At 36.6% G+C, this 17,811-nt stretch overlaps 1 protein-coding gene across 5 annotated transcripts in view; it reads right to left on the bottom strand.

The window, feature by feature from the left end:
• The window catches only part of DIAPH2 (diaphanous related formin 2), a 197,873-nt gene that overhangs the window by 161,751 nt on the left and 18,311 nt on the right, over positions 1–17,811 (bottom strand). For 4 of the 5 annotated variants that reach the window (XM_071569711.1, XM_071569713.1, XM_071569714.1 and 1 more), the window contains 9 exons: positions 16,134–16,310; positions 14,565–14,669; positions 10,508–10,528; positions 7,138–7,277; positions 6,700–6,774; positions 6,549–6,618; positions 5,406–5,542; positions 4,181–4,292; positions 1,680–1,790 (listed from right to left, as the gene is read on the bottom strand). In XM_071569711.1, coding sequence (XP_071425812.1) covers positions 1,680–1,790; positions 4,181–4,292; positions 5,406–5,542; positions 6,549–6,618; positions 6,700–6,774; positions 7,138–7,277; positions 10,508–10,528; positions 14,565–14,669; positions 16,134–16,310 — 948 coding nt within the window. The remainder of the gene's footprint in view (positions 1–1,679; positions 1,791–4,180; positions 4,293–5,405; positions 5,543–6,548; positions 6,619–6,699; positions 6,775–7,137; positions 7,278–10,507; positions 10,529–14,564; positions 14,670–16,133; positions 16,311–17,811) is intronic. The other variant, XM_071569712.1, reaches the window with a different exon arrangement.

The following is a 17,811-nucleotide window of genomic DNA, read 5'->3' as shown; positions in this document are numbered from 1 at the left end:
AACCTTTGGAACAGGAGTGAGCTGTAACTCAGTGCTGGGTGTTTTTTTGTTATAATGATACAGCTGAGAAAAACTAAAGGCAAAATATCAGCAAACAGAGCAGGTCTGGGCTGCAGAACAAACAAGAAGCCTTCTAATTGAATCAAGTTCTCTTAATGGAACATAGTCAGCAGTTTCTGCTTGTTAATGTCAGAGTTCCTTAAAAAAACAGCACAAGGATATTTCAAAACACAATTAAAGTGAACTTAAGAAGTCTAAAGAAGTGTAAAGCAGAGAGGTTTACAATTTCTAAGTTAATCTGGATAATAGCACTAAAACATCCATAGTTCATTGAGAAATACAGAGAAGCAAAAAACCAAAACAAAAATTAGCATTTAGTGCAGGGGAAAATGTGCTTTTCTTAGAAAAAATACAAGCAATTGTTCTAATACACCTAAGAACAAAGTTTAGCTTCCTATTAGGCAAATCACAAACTAACAGAAATTACTTTCCAAGCCATTAGTGTGAAGCACTCCAGGCTTTAAATGGGAATTGGCCTGGATTTGTCATGACTGGATGTAACCAGGTGTGCTCCCCAATAAAGCAGAACCTCATGCCAATTCTCACGTTTATAAGCAGAGAAGGTTACTCTGAACCTGAACAGGTTAAAAGAGTAATATGGATCCCCCTCCTGACTCTTTTCAACAGATTAGCTGTTCAAAATTTTTTCAAAAGATTGTTATTCTCAAGTATTAATTTCTTTTACACTCATATCTGTATGTCAGCACACTCTACATTCTATCATGATTTGTAATTCAGTTTATTTGCTACCTAACCCACCTCCCATTCTTAAAGTTTTTAAGTAGTTATTGATTCTCTAACTTTCAGTACATTAAAAAAAAGAGTTCTCCTGGATTTCAGATGTTCCACAGCAAATAAAGCTGTAGATCATTATAATGTACTGCATGATATAAAACTTCAATACATACCCTAAGAAAAAAATAACATCACACATCAGAAACAGTTTCAAGGCTGAATGTGCTAAAAACTGAAGGGTTTTGTTCCTGAGAAATGTTGATGATTCAAAACTTCATATCTTAAAAGTCAGAGCAGTGTAAATTCTGTTTAAGACAAATATAAGTAGGTGCTCTTTAATTTCTCTCATCTGATGAGTACCTTAATTATACATATTTTTGATGTAAGCATCAGAATGGCTTCTTGATTAAGAGCTACAAATCTATCCCTAAGTCACAAATATTCATGTGTTTGTGCAGCTGCATAAAGAGATGCAGTCTCAAGGAAGATGAAGATGTCAATTTGATTTTTCCTTAAAAACTCCCAATGCATTTTCAGCAAGCAGATTAAAGAACCCCAGATTTCACAGGAAACAACAGGAACAGCATAAACAAAGACAGTTAATCCAAGATTGGTTCCACAGCCAAGCTCATATTCATTGCATGTGCTTTGAGCACATTATGCTAAATTTGACTACCCTAATTTCATTTCTAATATATTGTTTCAAGCTGCTATTCTGGTTTATACAGCCAAATTTGTAACTATGCAGACTGAAAGCAGATTTGGATTGATAGTCCAACCTTCCCCACCCCAATATTTTATATCTGCTGTTCTGAGTAAAACAGTTTGGTTATCTTGACTATTATCAGTGGATTGTGATCAGTTACTATATAGAAATGACTTACAGGTAATATTTTCTTGAGGCCACAACGTAAAAACTCATTTCTCAAGTGTATCCTGAAATCAAGTTCTTCTGGAAATGTAACAAGGGCATTGATGAGCTGCATACAAGCTACCTGTGACAAGAAATGTAGGCAGAAACTTTTAGTAAGTATAGAACGGAAATCAAAACTGTATTTGACTAATTGTAAAACCAAATACCAAGAGATGGATAGTATTTATCATTTGGCACACATGCAACATTTGGGTTAATTTTAGCAACATCAAATTCTGCTCAGTTTCCATATTGTGATGCTTCTGCTATGTCAAAATAGTATCACATGAAGGATCATCACAGAATGATATCATAGAATTGTTTGTGTTGGGAAAGACCTTAAAGATCATCTCGTTCCAAGCCCACTGCCATGGGCAGGGACACCTTCCACCAAGCCAGACTGATCCAAGCCCCATCCAGCCTGGCCTTGAACATCTCCAGGGATGGGGCAGCCACACTTGGTCTGTGGAACCTCTGCCAGTGCCTCACCACCCTCACAGGGAAAACTTTCTTCCTAATATCTAATCTAAATCCTATTTGTTATTCCCAAACTACAGTTGCACATTGCAACTTCTCTCTCTCCTCAGTATTCAGCAGTTTGAAAACAAATTATTTCTACAGTAATTAAAAACTTTAAAGAAAACAACAGAACCACCCAAAAAACACCTATACCCAAAATAAGTCCCATCACCAGGTGTCTTTTCTACCCCTGCACTGCACTTTTGCAAATGCCTGAAGCCTCAGGATAGTGGCTAATGCTTTAATTGAACAGCTGTGCACTTTAACTGATTTACTGAAAACAGGTAGACAACAGCATAAAGCCAGAAGTGCTGATCAACATTAAAAGACTAAAATAGGACTCCAGGGGAATACCAAGTTTGGTAAAAGATGGTAACTGCAAATAGAAGTAGCATTAGAGTAGGACAGAAAAAAATAAAAATCAATAGCTGTTGAGGAGAAAAAAGTCAGATAAAAAGAACCCTTACTCTTTTAATTATATTCACTATTTAGTTTTAATGGAACACCTTATGGAGTCTCAAATTTCTATTAAAACACCCTTTCAAAGGCAATCCCTTTATATTGCTGCATCTTCAGATAATGCAATATCATCATGCTTGCTTGAATGATTCTTGTTATTTTACTACTATGACATGACTTAACAAGCCAAAGTACATGTCCAATCTGAAATTAATAGAGAGAAGAGGTGCCATCTGCTATGATTGCTTCTGCCAGAAGAGACTCTGGCTTAATGGCTTGTGCTAATACATTACAAGTAAAGAACGATTTTGTCAGAAACAAGTTAATGAGTCTTGCAATTGTACCTTTACTGAGGTATCAGAGGGTTTGGGAGGGGGATTTGGCAGGAATGGTGCGTGGTTGTTTTTGTTTGGTTTAAATCAACAAGGTCATGAAGTAGGAGACAACTTCGGAATGAATTATTTGGTGATAGACTACTAAGATTAGAATGTCATCTACAGAAGCGTGTTGAACATCATTAACTCATCAGCTCTGAAACAAGAGCTACTGATGGTAAACATGGCATTAAGATAACTAAAGCTGACACATCTTTGACCCAATACTGGAAAGAGGCAGCCCTTCCATGCAGGATACTTGCCCTGCCTGCATTGTGCTTTTCTTGATCTTTCAGCCATAGGAGCTGAAATAGAAATTTCAGCAATACAAAAATCTGTGTAAATACTGTATTATGAGAAGTCATCCTTTAATAGGATATTCAGCCACATGGTCTCTATGCTTGCATTTTAAGAGCAACCAGAACTCTTGGGCTGTTCAGGTGTTCACAGAGAAAAACCTCTGTCCACTGACACACAAGCAGCAATGAACATGATGTAGGGCATGACCCAGTAAAGACCACTGGCACATAATGTTTATCTCATTATTTAATAAAAATACTCTTCAGAACTCACTAGATTACCCTTAGAGATGCACTAATGACTGATGGAGGGCACATGTTGAACACACACCAAGGAATGAAGAGTTCTTGCTGAGAAAAGGACCACTGATATCCTGCTGCACAATACTCATCTCAAAAGGTACCCTGCCAGAAACTGGCACACCCAATTCCACATCTGTCATAATTGACACATATATGAATATTTAAAAGGAAACACATTCTGCTGCCAGAAGTCCCAGAGTTAATAACAGATTTATTATGTTACAACTGGCATCCAAGAAAAGGAATATCCCTGATTATTCTCTTTCTACTAAGGTAAAGACTTATTAATCCTATTTTAGGAACTAGGAAGTGAGTTCCCTGGTTTCACACCATTAACAATTAGAAAATCTAATATCAGTGGGGCATTTGCATTTATTTCTCCTCTTTCACTGCACACTGGAGCAATAGCACTGATAGATTTTAGTGGTAAATAATTTCAAGATCATGAAACAATACAGAGTGTTCTGCTATTTTAGATGACTCCTGAAGTGTTGGTAAGCACACAGAAATAAACTCACCTGCAGCTGTATGAATTCGTGGTTCTCCAGTCCTTCCACAATCTGAGAAAAACGTTCTTCCCTGTTGTGCCTTTCAGCAGCAGTTGTTATAGCACCTAAAAGCTTGTCCAGACTAAGAGAAAGACAAACTGTCAAAAAGCACAGCACAGCCAACTTGCTCATTTTGAACATACTCAGCCCACTATTTCCACAACTCAAGATTTCAGTGCACTGACAGAGTTTGAATACATTTATTCACATAAAGTTGAAAATAAACCAAGAATCAAGTGTTAAAAACATATACATGATTAACGTTGAATTAAGAAAAAAAAGGTGAATATACCTCTAAATTATTGCAACATTCAGCTAAGAAATCACAAATTAGGGGGGAAAAATTACTACCTTTGCAAGACCATGCACTAGATACCAGCTATATGTTTAATGTCTCAAAATTCTAATAAACTATCTTTTCAGAAATCAAAATATTTAATCTATTTATTGCATAGAAGACATGGAGTTTGTCCATTTTAACCTTCAGAAAAAAAATACACTGATGAATTCAAAGCAAACATGCCAGCTGACTACATTTGTTTTAAAAATCTCATAAGCAAGTGCTAAACAACTCCCTAACTTGAACTGTTCCAAACTCCAGCTATAAATGTAAACTTCTTGTCCCTGTGATAGACAGGTGATAGTTTAATTAAAAAATGCACATATTTATTTCCATATTACACTTCTAAACTAATTAAGAATCTTAAGATGGGGTGCCACTTTCCAACACAGTAAGTTCTCTCCCCTCCTCAGGGAGATGTCCCATTCTCCATCCTCCCTGAACTAACAGGCTCAGCAGTTCCCCTGCTCAGACATTGCTGTGAAGGGTCTTGAGGTCTGGCAGCAATTCCTGTGATGATTACAGTTCACAATTGCTGATCATTCTCAGAGAAACATGAAGGTACTTATATTTATGAACAGTTATGGCTCATTAAGTCTTCTCTTTAATAAGCAACCTTAGTCCTTTCAGACCTTCCTCTTCAGCCATGCTTTGTAGGTCTCTGCTCATTTGCTTTTGTCAGATTTAATCTTGGGGATTAAAGCATCAGAACAGGTGAAAGTCTCTTTTCATTTAAACCACACTAATAAAGTAAAGACTTAATAGGTTACATTTGTTTCACTGACAAGTTTCCTCACCTGTGTCCAACCTGACAACTCATGAGCATTAAAAGAGAGGCTTCAGGATCTTACTTACAGGGTTTCCTCTCCAACAATGCAGATGGCAGACAGTATTTTCACCGTTTCAGTCATCATGTGTGGTTGCTTTGGATCGATGGCTCTTGCCAACAGCAGGAGACTTCTGTCATCTCCGAGAATCCTTTGCAAACCGTACTGAAAGAAACAAAAAGCTTACAGTGAAGAGATTGTATTTATTTGCCTTGGATACTCTCATCATATTTGGGCTTCAGATCCTTAGGAACTCTCACAAACCCTCCCCTCCCACATGAAGTTTGGCAACACCACTAAACCCTCCTGGTTTTCACTGCTTGGGGACACAGGTCAGTCTTCCCCAGCCTTACACTTGAGGCTTTTTCCTGAGAGACAGCGAGTCAGGTCCTCAGGAAAACACCATTATCTTGCAAAATCAGGTATCCACCAAAAGACAAATCAGGTTTTATCTTCTATCTACATCTGAAACACCTCAAGAGCATGAAAGATCTGTTTTATTTTCCCCACTTCATTAGACAGGCTATTCTGTGAGATTTTTCTAAACTGAATAAAAGTAGTTAAAAGTAAATTTTATGAAGTTCTATTTGCTGTGAGGGTAAATAAATATAAGACTTCAGATTTTGCTATGAATAAGTCAGAAATACAAGTTTAACACATCGATCTCTAGACAGTACTCACACTTTGTGAACATGGGCAAGCCATGTAAGAAACAAATTAGATACAACCTAACCTAATCCTTTATCTACCACCTACCAGCTTCAAAACTGCAGCTAAAAAGATAACTAAATCATACTCCATTTAAAATTAGGTGCAAAATACCTGATATTAACAATCATATATTGAAATATGAATTTAGAAAGATATTTTTTTCAATTTCAAAAAAAATTATTTCTAAATTCACTTACATTAAATTTATGCTACCATCCTCTCTTTGTCAAGTATTTCTCTATCAAAAATCAATGGTATTTAACACACACATTCAGAAAGGCTCATGAAAAAAGCTCTCAACAGAAGTTGCACTAAGTTTAAGATCTACATTTCCAAAGAGTTAACTAACACTGGATATACAAACTTTCCTTTCTTCTCCAAGATCCAACAGGGTACATAGATCTTGAACTCAACAAAAACCAATCATGCTATAAGCATTTGAATTTAAATTAATACTTACTTTGTTGTTCATAAATGCTCTGAGGCACTGGATAAGTTTATGTTGATTCTTCTTATCAATACTTTCTTGCCTTGAAAGGAATGGGGAAAATACCATCAATAAAATCTTCACCACCTCCCCACATCTCCCTTCAAATGGTCCCAGTCCTTACTGTTTCTTGTCAAGGAGCTTTTCCAATGCATCCAGCAGAAGCCCAAGACCTTCATGTCCAAAATTGTTAACCCAGCTGGAAAAAAAGGGAAGAGAAATGCTTTTAGTAATTTAGGTATTTCTCCATTACTGCTTGTACATCCCTTCATAGGCTCCACTTTCGGTCTCACTTCCCAGGAGACCTGAACAACCATCAAGAAAAACAGTTCCAACAACTACAAGCTGTTAAGAACCACTGTGAAAGGTGAGGAGATATTGCAGACAGGTGCAAACATTTCACTTATCCTTTTGCAGTGTGCTGAGAACACAGTCCTTGTGTCAACAAGGATTACCATAATTACTCTGGTTACAAAGAAACAGCCAAACCACCAACCCCCACAACTCCTTCTGGCTTAGCAAAAACAGCATGATGAAAATTAGTGCAGAAATTGCTCCTCACCTGACTGGATTGCTGGTTAGAGACACTCTCAAAGACTCCAGGCAATTAAGAAGTTTTTCATCTGAAATTCCAGATCGCAATTCGTGAATATATTCTTGTGAGGACAGTGTGCATTCGTGCTTGCTGTTCTTCAGCCCACCCTAGCACAGAAGGCAGAAAGGTGCTCAGTGCTCTGTTGAGCATAGTTGTGTTTAGATGACAAAATATTTCCACATGAATTTTCAAATCATGTATGAAAGACACCCGATTTTAGCTTAGATTTGTCATCCCTGTTCAATACTTCTGATTTTGCATCACAAGGGTAAATACTTTTTCTGGAATCTTTTTCACTTCTTTGAATAAAAGTACATGCACAACAAATTGAATTTAAAATGTAATTCCATCATTCAGCTGTATTAACATATTAAATGAGAGTGTGCAGCAGTTAAATATCTACTTCACAAAACTGTATTAGAAACAATCACAGACAGAGACACACAAAGACCCTCAGTTCATGCAACTGCTCGAGTTAATTGCTTCCTGCACCATAATTCCATGTTTGGCCCCTTACAGAGATCTCTAGAGGATCTTGTTTGCTACAAAAGAATCATATGGGAGATTTGACAGAGTTCATCTCCCTGCTGAACTGCAACTACAGAAGAACTACTTACAAGGTATTTCAGTATTAAAATAACTGGTTATCAGTTTTTAGAGCTGTTGTATTCAATAGCATGAACAATACACAAAACAATTTACCAAAGAGTGCAACTAATCTTTTGTACAGCTCTGACAAGTTGCAGGAGCATTATCTCAGAAGAGTAATTGTGATTGATATGCAGTTCCTAAAGCTGTTTAGCTCTGAAGGGTCTGTTGAAGAGAACCTAAGGATGTCATGGGTGTAAAGGCAACATGAGACATGCCTGACCTACAACAGGATTTACATGGATTTGGTTTTAATTGTATCAGAAACTCCCACTACTAACATTCTAATTGTCTCTCTTTCACAAAGCTCCACTTCTTATGAAGTTTCTCGTTTGCTCTAATAAAATTCTTACCATTCATTTTCCAAAAGTGGCACTAAGTATGGCTGATGACAACACAACTTGTCTAAATTCAAGTTAATGATTTTAACCTACATAGATTCAATGCACAGAACTAAGTTCACAAGATACTTTCAGATTCAGAACAAAAACATGACAGAGTGAATGCACTGAGACATCAGTGTTCTCTGGATTGCATCAACTTGGAAGATGTTTCTTGCTGACATGCACAGCACCTTCAGCTGGACATTCAAGCCAGCTACACATCAAAGGGCCAAGACACAGAAAGATGAGGAAGCAGGATTTGAAGGAGCTACAATCAGTCACCATCAACCTTCCAAACAAAGACAGGTTCTTCTATCAAAAGACAAAATAAACGAGTGGAGATGGTCTTTACAAGAGGAGGGACTGACTGTAAACCAGGTAAATATACAAAAAATCTTCATAGTTCAGAGAAATCATCCCTCTGAAAGATCAGAAGGTAAAGAAATAGAAAACAGGGATGGAAACCAGAAGAGATTTTATGTGTAACTTACGTACACCATCTACACAACATGGATCTACTCTGGACACAGATTGTGTCATTTTGGTAATTTTCCAAACTATAGAAGAAGTACTGTTGTAAGCCCCAGAATGTGTAAAGATAAGAGATAATGGCAACTTCAATCAAGCTAGACCCGAAAAAGCAATCTAGAATGCAAGACATACTTGATTTTCCAAAGAGAATATTTACTGTTGTTACTGCCATTCCACTGCAGTGCTTGGGATTCCGTGGAAAACTCAAATAAGTTAAAGCTCTAAAGTCCCCATAAACAGGCAAACCTCTTCTTTGCAATTGTCACTACAACCCAACAGCACCAACATTCCAAAATTCCTCTTCCTAACCAGAGTTAATCTGTAAATCTTCAGGAAAAGAGCTACATATGCTGGCAGATCAAACAGCTCTGAAGGATGAATGCAATGAAAACACATCCTGTGAAGGAGCACACCAAGTGCAAGCATCCTTGAAGGAATAACATGCAGAATACATTCCCTAAGAGCAGCATTTCTTATTTTACTGTTTAGGAAGTTATTTGCACAAAAACATCCTTTAAATGCAGAACTGCTCTTGCTTTCCATCAGACCCTGCATTAATAGGCATGGGGAAACAAACAGGTATTACAGAGTTTCTCCCCTACCCATTCTGCTAACATCAGTTTCCTTGATAAAATAATCCCTTCACTAAACAGCTGTTCAGGCTAATTCATATCATAATCAGTAGGGATTACTTGAAACTGGTTTTAATGCATTGAACTGGAAAATTAATAATTTGTCCCCTCAAAAATCAAATGCCTTTAAATACATAAGCACAATGAAGGTATTTTCCTCTGCCAGGGAAGAGCCAGTACTGTGAAAAAAACTGACAAGTGCTGGTGAACACAAAGAGTCTGCCTAAAGACCACTCTGAATAAAACACAGTCAACAGAAAGTTCTTTGTCCTACACAATATATTTTATATATTTAACTACATCTGAGGTGATGATTAGACAAATTTAAGTCATAGGCTGTTGTCTGTTACTTTTAGTTCAGAACACAGTTACTGAATGTGACCTTAATAGAAAGCCTTGTAGTCCCCAAAATTCTGTTTTGACTGCAATTAAAGTCCACCTGTAACTAAAAAGAACTTCTTTACTTTCAGGCACTATTTTAAATGTATATATATTTATTTCCACAAAATTTCTTTTTCCAGGGAACAAAAATTTGTTGAACTCAATCCAACAAATTAATTCTCAAATATTTGTTTATAATATTTGAATTCAATCATGACAACATAAAATGTAGATGAGTCCTTAATAAGAGAAAAGTTATGCTCTCAATGATCTCATGTTTATTAATTGAGCTTCTGGATCCTCTAAATTAATCTTATTCTACATTGATATGCAGTAGTTGGTATTTCCAAGACAAACTATGAATGATAAAAATTAGGGCATAAAAAAATTCCACATCTAAACAGAGGGTAGTAAGCCAAATACTGCCAATTTAAAGTTTCAAGAGCCTGCCTTCAATAAAAAGCAAGACAAGCCTAAATTATATTTGTTGCTCACAATGAAGAGATGAGCTCAGTGAGTCTGAAGCATTTGGAAATAGACTCCTGAAAACTTAAAAGCAGATCCCTCAAAGTGCAAGCAATGATCTCATATTGGCAAGATAAACATGACAGAGGTAATTGATAATTATTTTAATAAAACAAGGATTCAGTTATGCCCATTGAACTTTTAAATCCCAAATAAAAGTTCAAAATATTCCAGCCTAATCTTTAAAAATGGAAGTGTATTCAAGAGGTAAAACAAAACTGTCACGTTTGTACTCACCGGAACTTTACTTCCGACTATCTGCATGCAGTGGTCAGCCAAGAGAGGTTATTGTGTGAAAAAGATAACAATAACACATAAATAAACACAGCAAAGTACTCAGTAGGATGTAGCATCACACAATTTTTTCAGTGTTCAACCATTAGTAGTAATTTTATTACTTTATCAAACAGTTTAAGAGTTAGAGCTTCTCAACAGGAAAACTGTTGTTCTACTGTAGGAGAAACAACTTGAAATCCTTGTGTTCCACTGATGAATTGTCAGCATTTGACACATTTACCAACAAATACCTAAATACCTGGCTTGGCAGCTACATCTTGAAAAATTAAGTATGCCATTTGGTTAAAATTACCAGGTCAGATATTTAATACATGACACTGCGAAAGCTGCAGAAGATACTAATGGCACACTGACTTCCTTGCATGTGTAACAGCTTCATATATTATGGAGCTTTTGATCTATTTAGATGATGTCACACTGAATTTAACCAAGTTTTTATAATCAAAAACATAGCCTACAGTTATAACTCTAACTTGCATTTCAGAAAATCTCGCATGGCATTTTTATTCAACCACTCAGTCTGGATGTTTTTAATTACATGGATAATTAAACAGTGATTTTCAGAATGCCATCTTGCCTTTTTCACCATGGAACAACATCCCTGCATATTCATGAATAAAAAGTCGACCTTCCACAGAGGAAACTCCACAGGAAAGCAGCACATCTGTGCCCTGTTCCATCACTGCACAAATGACTGTGTTCCTGGGAACAGCAGCCCTATGGAATTCTGCTCAGGTATCCCAGGCCTTTCCTCCTCAGCTGTTTGCTGCCATCTGACAGCAGCAGCCACTTCATGGAATAACCACTTCTGTCTCATTAACAGCCTGATTTTCTTCTGAGATCTGAATTTGACTGTATCTGTTCAGCCTCTACCTGCTTCATTTCTACTCTTATCTCTTCCAGTACTCCTTTAGGAAGTCTTTCAGAAGCAGAAGTCCCTGCAAGTCTTTCACAATCACCTCTTCTCTCCTCTTCCTGATGCAGCTTTCTCTAGAAGCACAAGATGAACTGTCACCACCAAATAATCTCTTTTGCTACTTTACTACCTCCTTGTTCAGCTATTCAATACAGAATGAAATGTCACCAGGTTCAGTTCTGAAACAGAATTTCATTCCTTCACCACTTCCCAACTACAATTTCTCTGGTCAACAATCTTGTTCTTCCAGTGAGAGAAGGAATGAGAAGCACAGAAAACCACTTCACATGAAAGCACCCAGTTCTCATCAGCTTCCACATGCCCTTCAGCCCAAAGGGAAAGGAAAACTTTCTTCATCCATAAAACCCAAGGTTCCTTTCTCACTCAGAACTCTGAAGACAGAAGGGTTTCAGGAAAGCATGGTCAACATGGCACACAGGCAGAGAAAACAAGCACCAAATTCAAAAATAATTTGGTCAAGACAAGAACAGAAATGAAAGTGATATTTTCACATGAGCTGAGAGAGCTCAAAAGCCTAATTAAAACAAACATGAAATGAACCATCAGAAAAGTTATATCAACTGTTAGGTGTGTTTTGTGAGCTCTAAGTAAGCAGAAGAGAAGGTCCAAGTATTTTCAATGTACAAAAGGAACATCTGTGACCAAAGAAAAAGGTAGAAAATTTTAAGACAGATCACTTTGAATGCAACCAGCATTTTCATGGAAGACAATCCTGAAGAAAAGAAAGTTTGACAATTCATGAAGCAATAAAGATTAATTAGGGCTTGATTCATCTGAGCAGAATAGTAGTTTCACTATACAGAAGATGAATTTAAAAGTGAAAATGAGGTTTTGCTCCATTGTAAGATCCCAATCAACATTTACAATTAAGGTCTATATTTCTAATTTATTTTTTAAAATCAATTAGGATGCTAGTTATTTCAAAGTTAAACTAGGGCAACATGCTACAGAAAGGCAGTTCATATTTCTGCACAATTCCATTCAAATGCTGTGATTCAACTGCAAAAAGGACACACTGAAGCACACAAACTTCAACACGAGCAGTTTTTCCACGAGGAAAAACATTTTGCATGTGTGTAAACCATCCATCCTGGTGCTGACTTAAGCACAAAGTGCACATTCACATGGGAGGACCTTTTAGGATTATTTTTGTTCAGTTGTTAGTACATTCTGAAGCCCCCCATGCTGCAGGAGCACAGCCTGTTACAGTCTCAGCCATGCAAGGGAGCCATGCAAAGCTTTCCTGCTCAGACACAGTTAAGGCACCTGAGGCAGCCACACATCACTATAAACAAGAGACATGACCACTGTTCAACTCCTTTTTGGAAAGAATTGGAAGGAGTTTCACTTGTGATTTATGCTTTCCCTTTCTACTGCTTCAATAAAATATTTTTACTTACAAAGAAAATTTAATATTGATCACCAAGGGAACACAAAAACCTTACAAAATATAATTAATAGTTCCAAAAGATACTCTAAGAAAAGTACATTAACAGGCAAGTTCATGCTATTCACTGCATAAGCCTGAATAATGCTCCAATAACTTGAATGTTTAGTCAGACCATGCTTTAAGCACTGGATTCCTTGCAGCACAGACTAAAGGACTGTGGATTTTGTTTAAGATGAACTCATGCAGAAACATCACTCCTCTCAGAAACTAAATCACCATTTTCATTACCATTTCATCACCATTATAATGCAAGATTTCCCTCACTGAAGTTTATAATGTTTCATGCAAGGCATTTGCATAATAATTACATGTCATTGCTGTCTCAATTTTTTGAAATTTAACCCTGCATAGCTGATTTTCAAGGTTAGAAAGAGGTAAGTCAGCTGCACTGCTTGCAGTGCATGCTCAGAGATTCATTAGGCAGACACCAACATAATCTCATTAGCCAGTTTATTTCACCACAAAACAGATTGTTCAATGCTGTCTGTGTTTAGCCCTCAGACTCAGCTCTGCAGAAGAGCAGCCACTGTGTATTTGGAGAGTTACTCTGCACGTGACTTTCATTTCCAGCAACCTTTTGTTGCACACAACAACTTCAGTGTGACTAAAAGATGGGATTCATTCTCATTTCCAAATAAAACCAAATGCATTACCTGATTTTGTTGAAGTACACTGACAGAAGATTTTGTCACTTGGAGCACACCACTGCCCCTTGGATACCCCTCACCACTTCTCTCCAACATTCCAATTCATTCACTTCCTTAGAATTCACCACTAACATACTTAAAATGCCTTATACAACAAAAAGTGGCACAAATCAGGACAAAAACTGTTTTTAAGAAATCACAAAACCTGACATCCAATATTCTCCTTTTACATGAGAAGAACCATATTTTAAATGGTCAATTTTTAACACACAAAAAGCATTACTGCTGTATTTTATAACTAACTATAAACTACAGAAACTGCAGAAAATAAACTGCAACTCTTCATTATTTCAAATTGCATTTTTTAACACCAAAAAACCTTTCGGGCACCCAGTCATTTTCTTAAAATTCTGGCACCTTGAAAAAGACAAACTTGAAAAACTCCACATGAAGGATCCTTTAATGAAGGGTTAATCAATCAATTAAAGAACAGAAAAAAACCAACATGAATAAAAGGTCCAAATATAAATTTCTATTCAAAATGTAATTTGAAACTCATTTAAAGACCATCTTTTCCCTACAGGAACCCAGTACATACATCAGTGCTGAAACCATGAAGTCATGCTACCCTTCCAAAAACTTTTGGTCCCAAAAATTCCTGAGATGAATTCCACAGAAATATTCTCAGGTTTCGTCCATGACTCTACATCATTCCATTTGCAATTTCCTGTATTTTATAAGAAAGGATCAAGTTTTTACATTGCCCAGCAACTGAAATACAAACTAACCCTTCAGATGCAGCTGCAAGCATTTAAAAGTGTATTAGTAAGCACAAATTTGTTTATTATTTCCCTTCCACTCTTAGATAAATCCAGACAACAAAATTTAAAGTTACAAGCTTGAAAAGCATAACCCTCACAAAGCTGAGCTCCTTTGCTCTGTCTTGGAGAGGTGAGTACTTACGGATTTGGCAGTGGCAGAAATGTACTGGACAACCATCTCACGTTTTGTGCTCAAGTCTTTATCTCTCAAAGGAGCTTTACGTTCCTCATTTAGGTTCATGTCTTCCTGTAAAGAAACAGCCCACACAACATCAAGAATCTATTTCATGCTTTCTATTAGTCTCTGTTCTTTTTATCCTACTTTCATTAAACAAATAAGAAGTTACTTTTTCCAGTTTATCTGCACATTTTTTTTCATTCTGAGCTACCCAATTTTTTCATTTAATTTTTTCACCTCTTGTGTTCACTGTTTTTGAGACTTAGCCAAAATTATAATTGCAAAAAAGGTAGTTAAGACTGGTAAAACTTAGCTCAAGAAACAGAATTAGAGGACAAAACCAAAAATCCTACAGCTGGAGTTGGTACACAAGTGTTAACTCTCATGAAGTTCCTGTGTTTTTAATACACTCTTATCACAACAGACACCATTCCCACACTATCTAATCAGAAGGGTGTCAGTACATGGATTATTGGCTTGTAGAAGGGGTAGATGTGGAAGTGTTCCAACTGATGTATTTAAAACAAGACTAAAAGTCAAAATGTTCTGCTAGATTAAATCCAAAGATGCCTGTTATTTTAACTTAATAACTGATTAAATGCAATGCAATCATTACTAGTCATGACTAGTCACTGAAAATCAAAGTAACTTCAGATTAGCAACTAAAACCAGTAAATGTTACTGTGATAACTTATTAGTGAACAGCTTTGTCAGAGAATTATTAGTCTCTGGAAGACAGATCTATTGTCTGCTTTAATTAACATTACCTGGAAAAGTTTAAAACTAATCCCTTAATCTAACAAGTAAATCAAGCAAGTGTTAACTAACACTTATCTGATCCCTCAAAAGAGATTCACTGGCCAGAGCAGAACTACACACAAGAACAGGACAGCCCTTGGTTGCAGGGAAGTTTACAACAATTTTGAAGAATGATACAGAAAACTGTATTTCTAAAAATAGTCAACAAACCTCAATTCCCGATACTTCCCAAAACATGAGTGTGCATGGCAGGACACACCTGCTGCTTTCTGTACTACTCACAGAAAAGCTGCCTTGTGAGTAGAATGAAAAGCCTTAATAAATGATCCTATGACAGTAGATATTCAAGACCATGCAAAAATTAAGCTTTTTAGACATCAATATTTTATTAACGGAAAATATTGCTTTCCAATAGTATTTATTAATTTAAGTTCATTAAAACCTGTTGCTTAATAGCAGTATCTAACTACTGCAACTAAGGTCTTTAGAGGTTGCCTTAATGCAGCAGTCAACAGTTTTGTGTTTGTTTGGTTTTTTAATTTAGTTTTTTTTGTCTTTGTCTGTAGAAGTAGACAAGTAATTTAAACATCTCTAACACTGGCATTCTCTGATATGTGCCAGTTTAGACAGGTCTGTCAGGCCTATTTATGCTGCGCCCTCACAAGTAATCAATACTCCTCAGAACGACAATATTTGAAAATAACTTCTACACAATAACTGCTAACTTGGAAACAAATTAGAAACTCATGAAATGAAGGGGGAACATCATCTTACCATCATTTTTTCAAAGAGATCCATAACTTCTTTTTCTGATAAGTTCATGCAACGCTCATCAACAAGCGCCTGGGCATGTGGGATCTCACTGATGGAAGGTTGGGAGTCAATGGGATGCTGAATGAGAAGCTTCTCTTTTTTCACTGCTGATCTTCTGAAGCTTGTAATTCTGTCACGCTGCAAAGACATTCATTCAAAAATAAGCAGAAAAGAAATACAGGAAAGCAGCCAATTGCATGGCAATAATACACACAGTTTTAGTTAATTCAAGCAGCAGAGTTAAAACTGAAACTGAATTGTAAGTAAAAATATTCTTAATATTCAGAGATTACTTTTCACAGAAAGACAGTAACATATACAAGGTAAATTCATGATAGGTCACATGCAAAAGGGATATAAATATTTCTCACATCTTCAAAATTACACCATCTAGGTTAAACTCTCAGCATTTCAAAATCTTCAGTTCAACTTCTCACATTACTCCCTAATTATCCTGACAGTGAATGAACATGGTACCACCAAGGTAATGTCCAAGTGTTCCTTCCCCTGAAGAGCTACAAGTCTTTGGAGGACAACTGAAAAAGGCAGTGTTGGGAGGGAGGTACTCACAAGTTCATCAGGCTTATAAAAAAATCCTGCTAAAGTAAAATAAAGTTTGTAGAGGAATTAATGCTCCAAGAATAGTTCACAATTCCTTGAAGTGTTTTTGAGTACAGACTCCTGAAATTAGTGCAGAATTTTAGAAAGCCAGGTAATGGATTACTGACACAGAAGCAGCCACCCATAGTTAAATACACAGAACAGACATTAGTTGATAGCAAGTCAGACACTGCCACTGGCTGGCTCAGCCCTTGCACCAAACCCCCAGCTTTGGTCTCTAAGCATGCTTTGACTCAGTTACTTGGTTAATACTGGAAACAACCAACAAGAGCACCTTCCTTATAAGGCCATTTATTACTTTATTTTTTAAAAATAACTCTATTCCAAATAGAGTCCAAATTTTTTTATTTAATATCTGTTTCAACTTCCTATATATATTTGTGTGTGTGTGTGTATGTACATATATGCTCATTTTGAGAACATTATGCTTATAGCAATTTTTCTCAATTAACTGTTTGCATCAACAAATACTCCTGGTTTTGTTCCAGGCACTGAACAGCCTTATAAAGATGTGCTTCCATCTACCAGCAGCTTATGTAGGGTTACCAGGATCGTTCATAGGAGTTATTATCATCTCCATGAAAACATGGAAACCCAAATCCGTATTTGCTGTAATTACAGAACCTCTGAGAGGTGTCACAACCTTAATGGAGTATTTCACTTCTAAAAATTCTGATTCATTTTAGATTAGTGAGTCCAGAGTGGAGAAATTTGAGCAAGTGCTGTGGAGCACAGGGAAGACAGATTCTTTCTTTTTCTGTCATTGCTTTGTTTCTTTTTCCTGGTTTTTATTGTTGATTTTTTCATTGTTATTTTTGACCTCCTAGAAGATCACTTTCAATTTTTGAAGGAGAGTATCCCTAGATAAGCTGCATTCCCCTTTGAAATTCTTTTGAGCTCTTCTGAGGGGTTTTGTGTTTTTTTGAGGGGAGGGTGGGGTGGGTTTTCTTCTTCCTTAGAAATCTTACACTTGTGGACAGAAACACAGCACCTACAAGGATATACACTTGATGTCTTT

The sequence above is a fragment of the Pithys albifrons genome, chromosome 14 (assembly GCF_047495875.1).
Source record: "Pithys albifrons albifrons isolate INPA30051 chromosome 14, PitAlb_v1, whole genome shotgun sequence".
In the NCBI taxonomy this organism is placed as follows: domain Eukaryota; kingdom Metazoa; phylum Chordata; class Aves; order Passeriformes; family Thamnophilidae; genus Pithys; species Pithys albifrons.
This window is presented reverse-complemented; position numbering and strand designations above follow the sequence as displayed.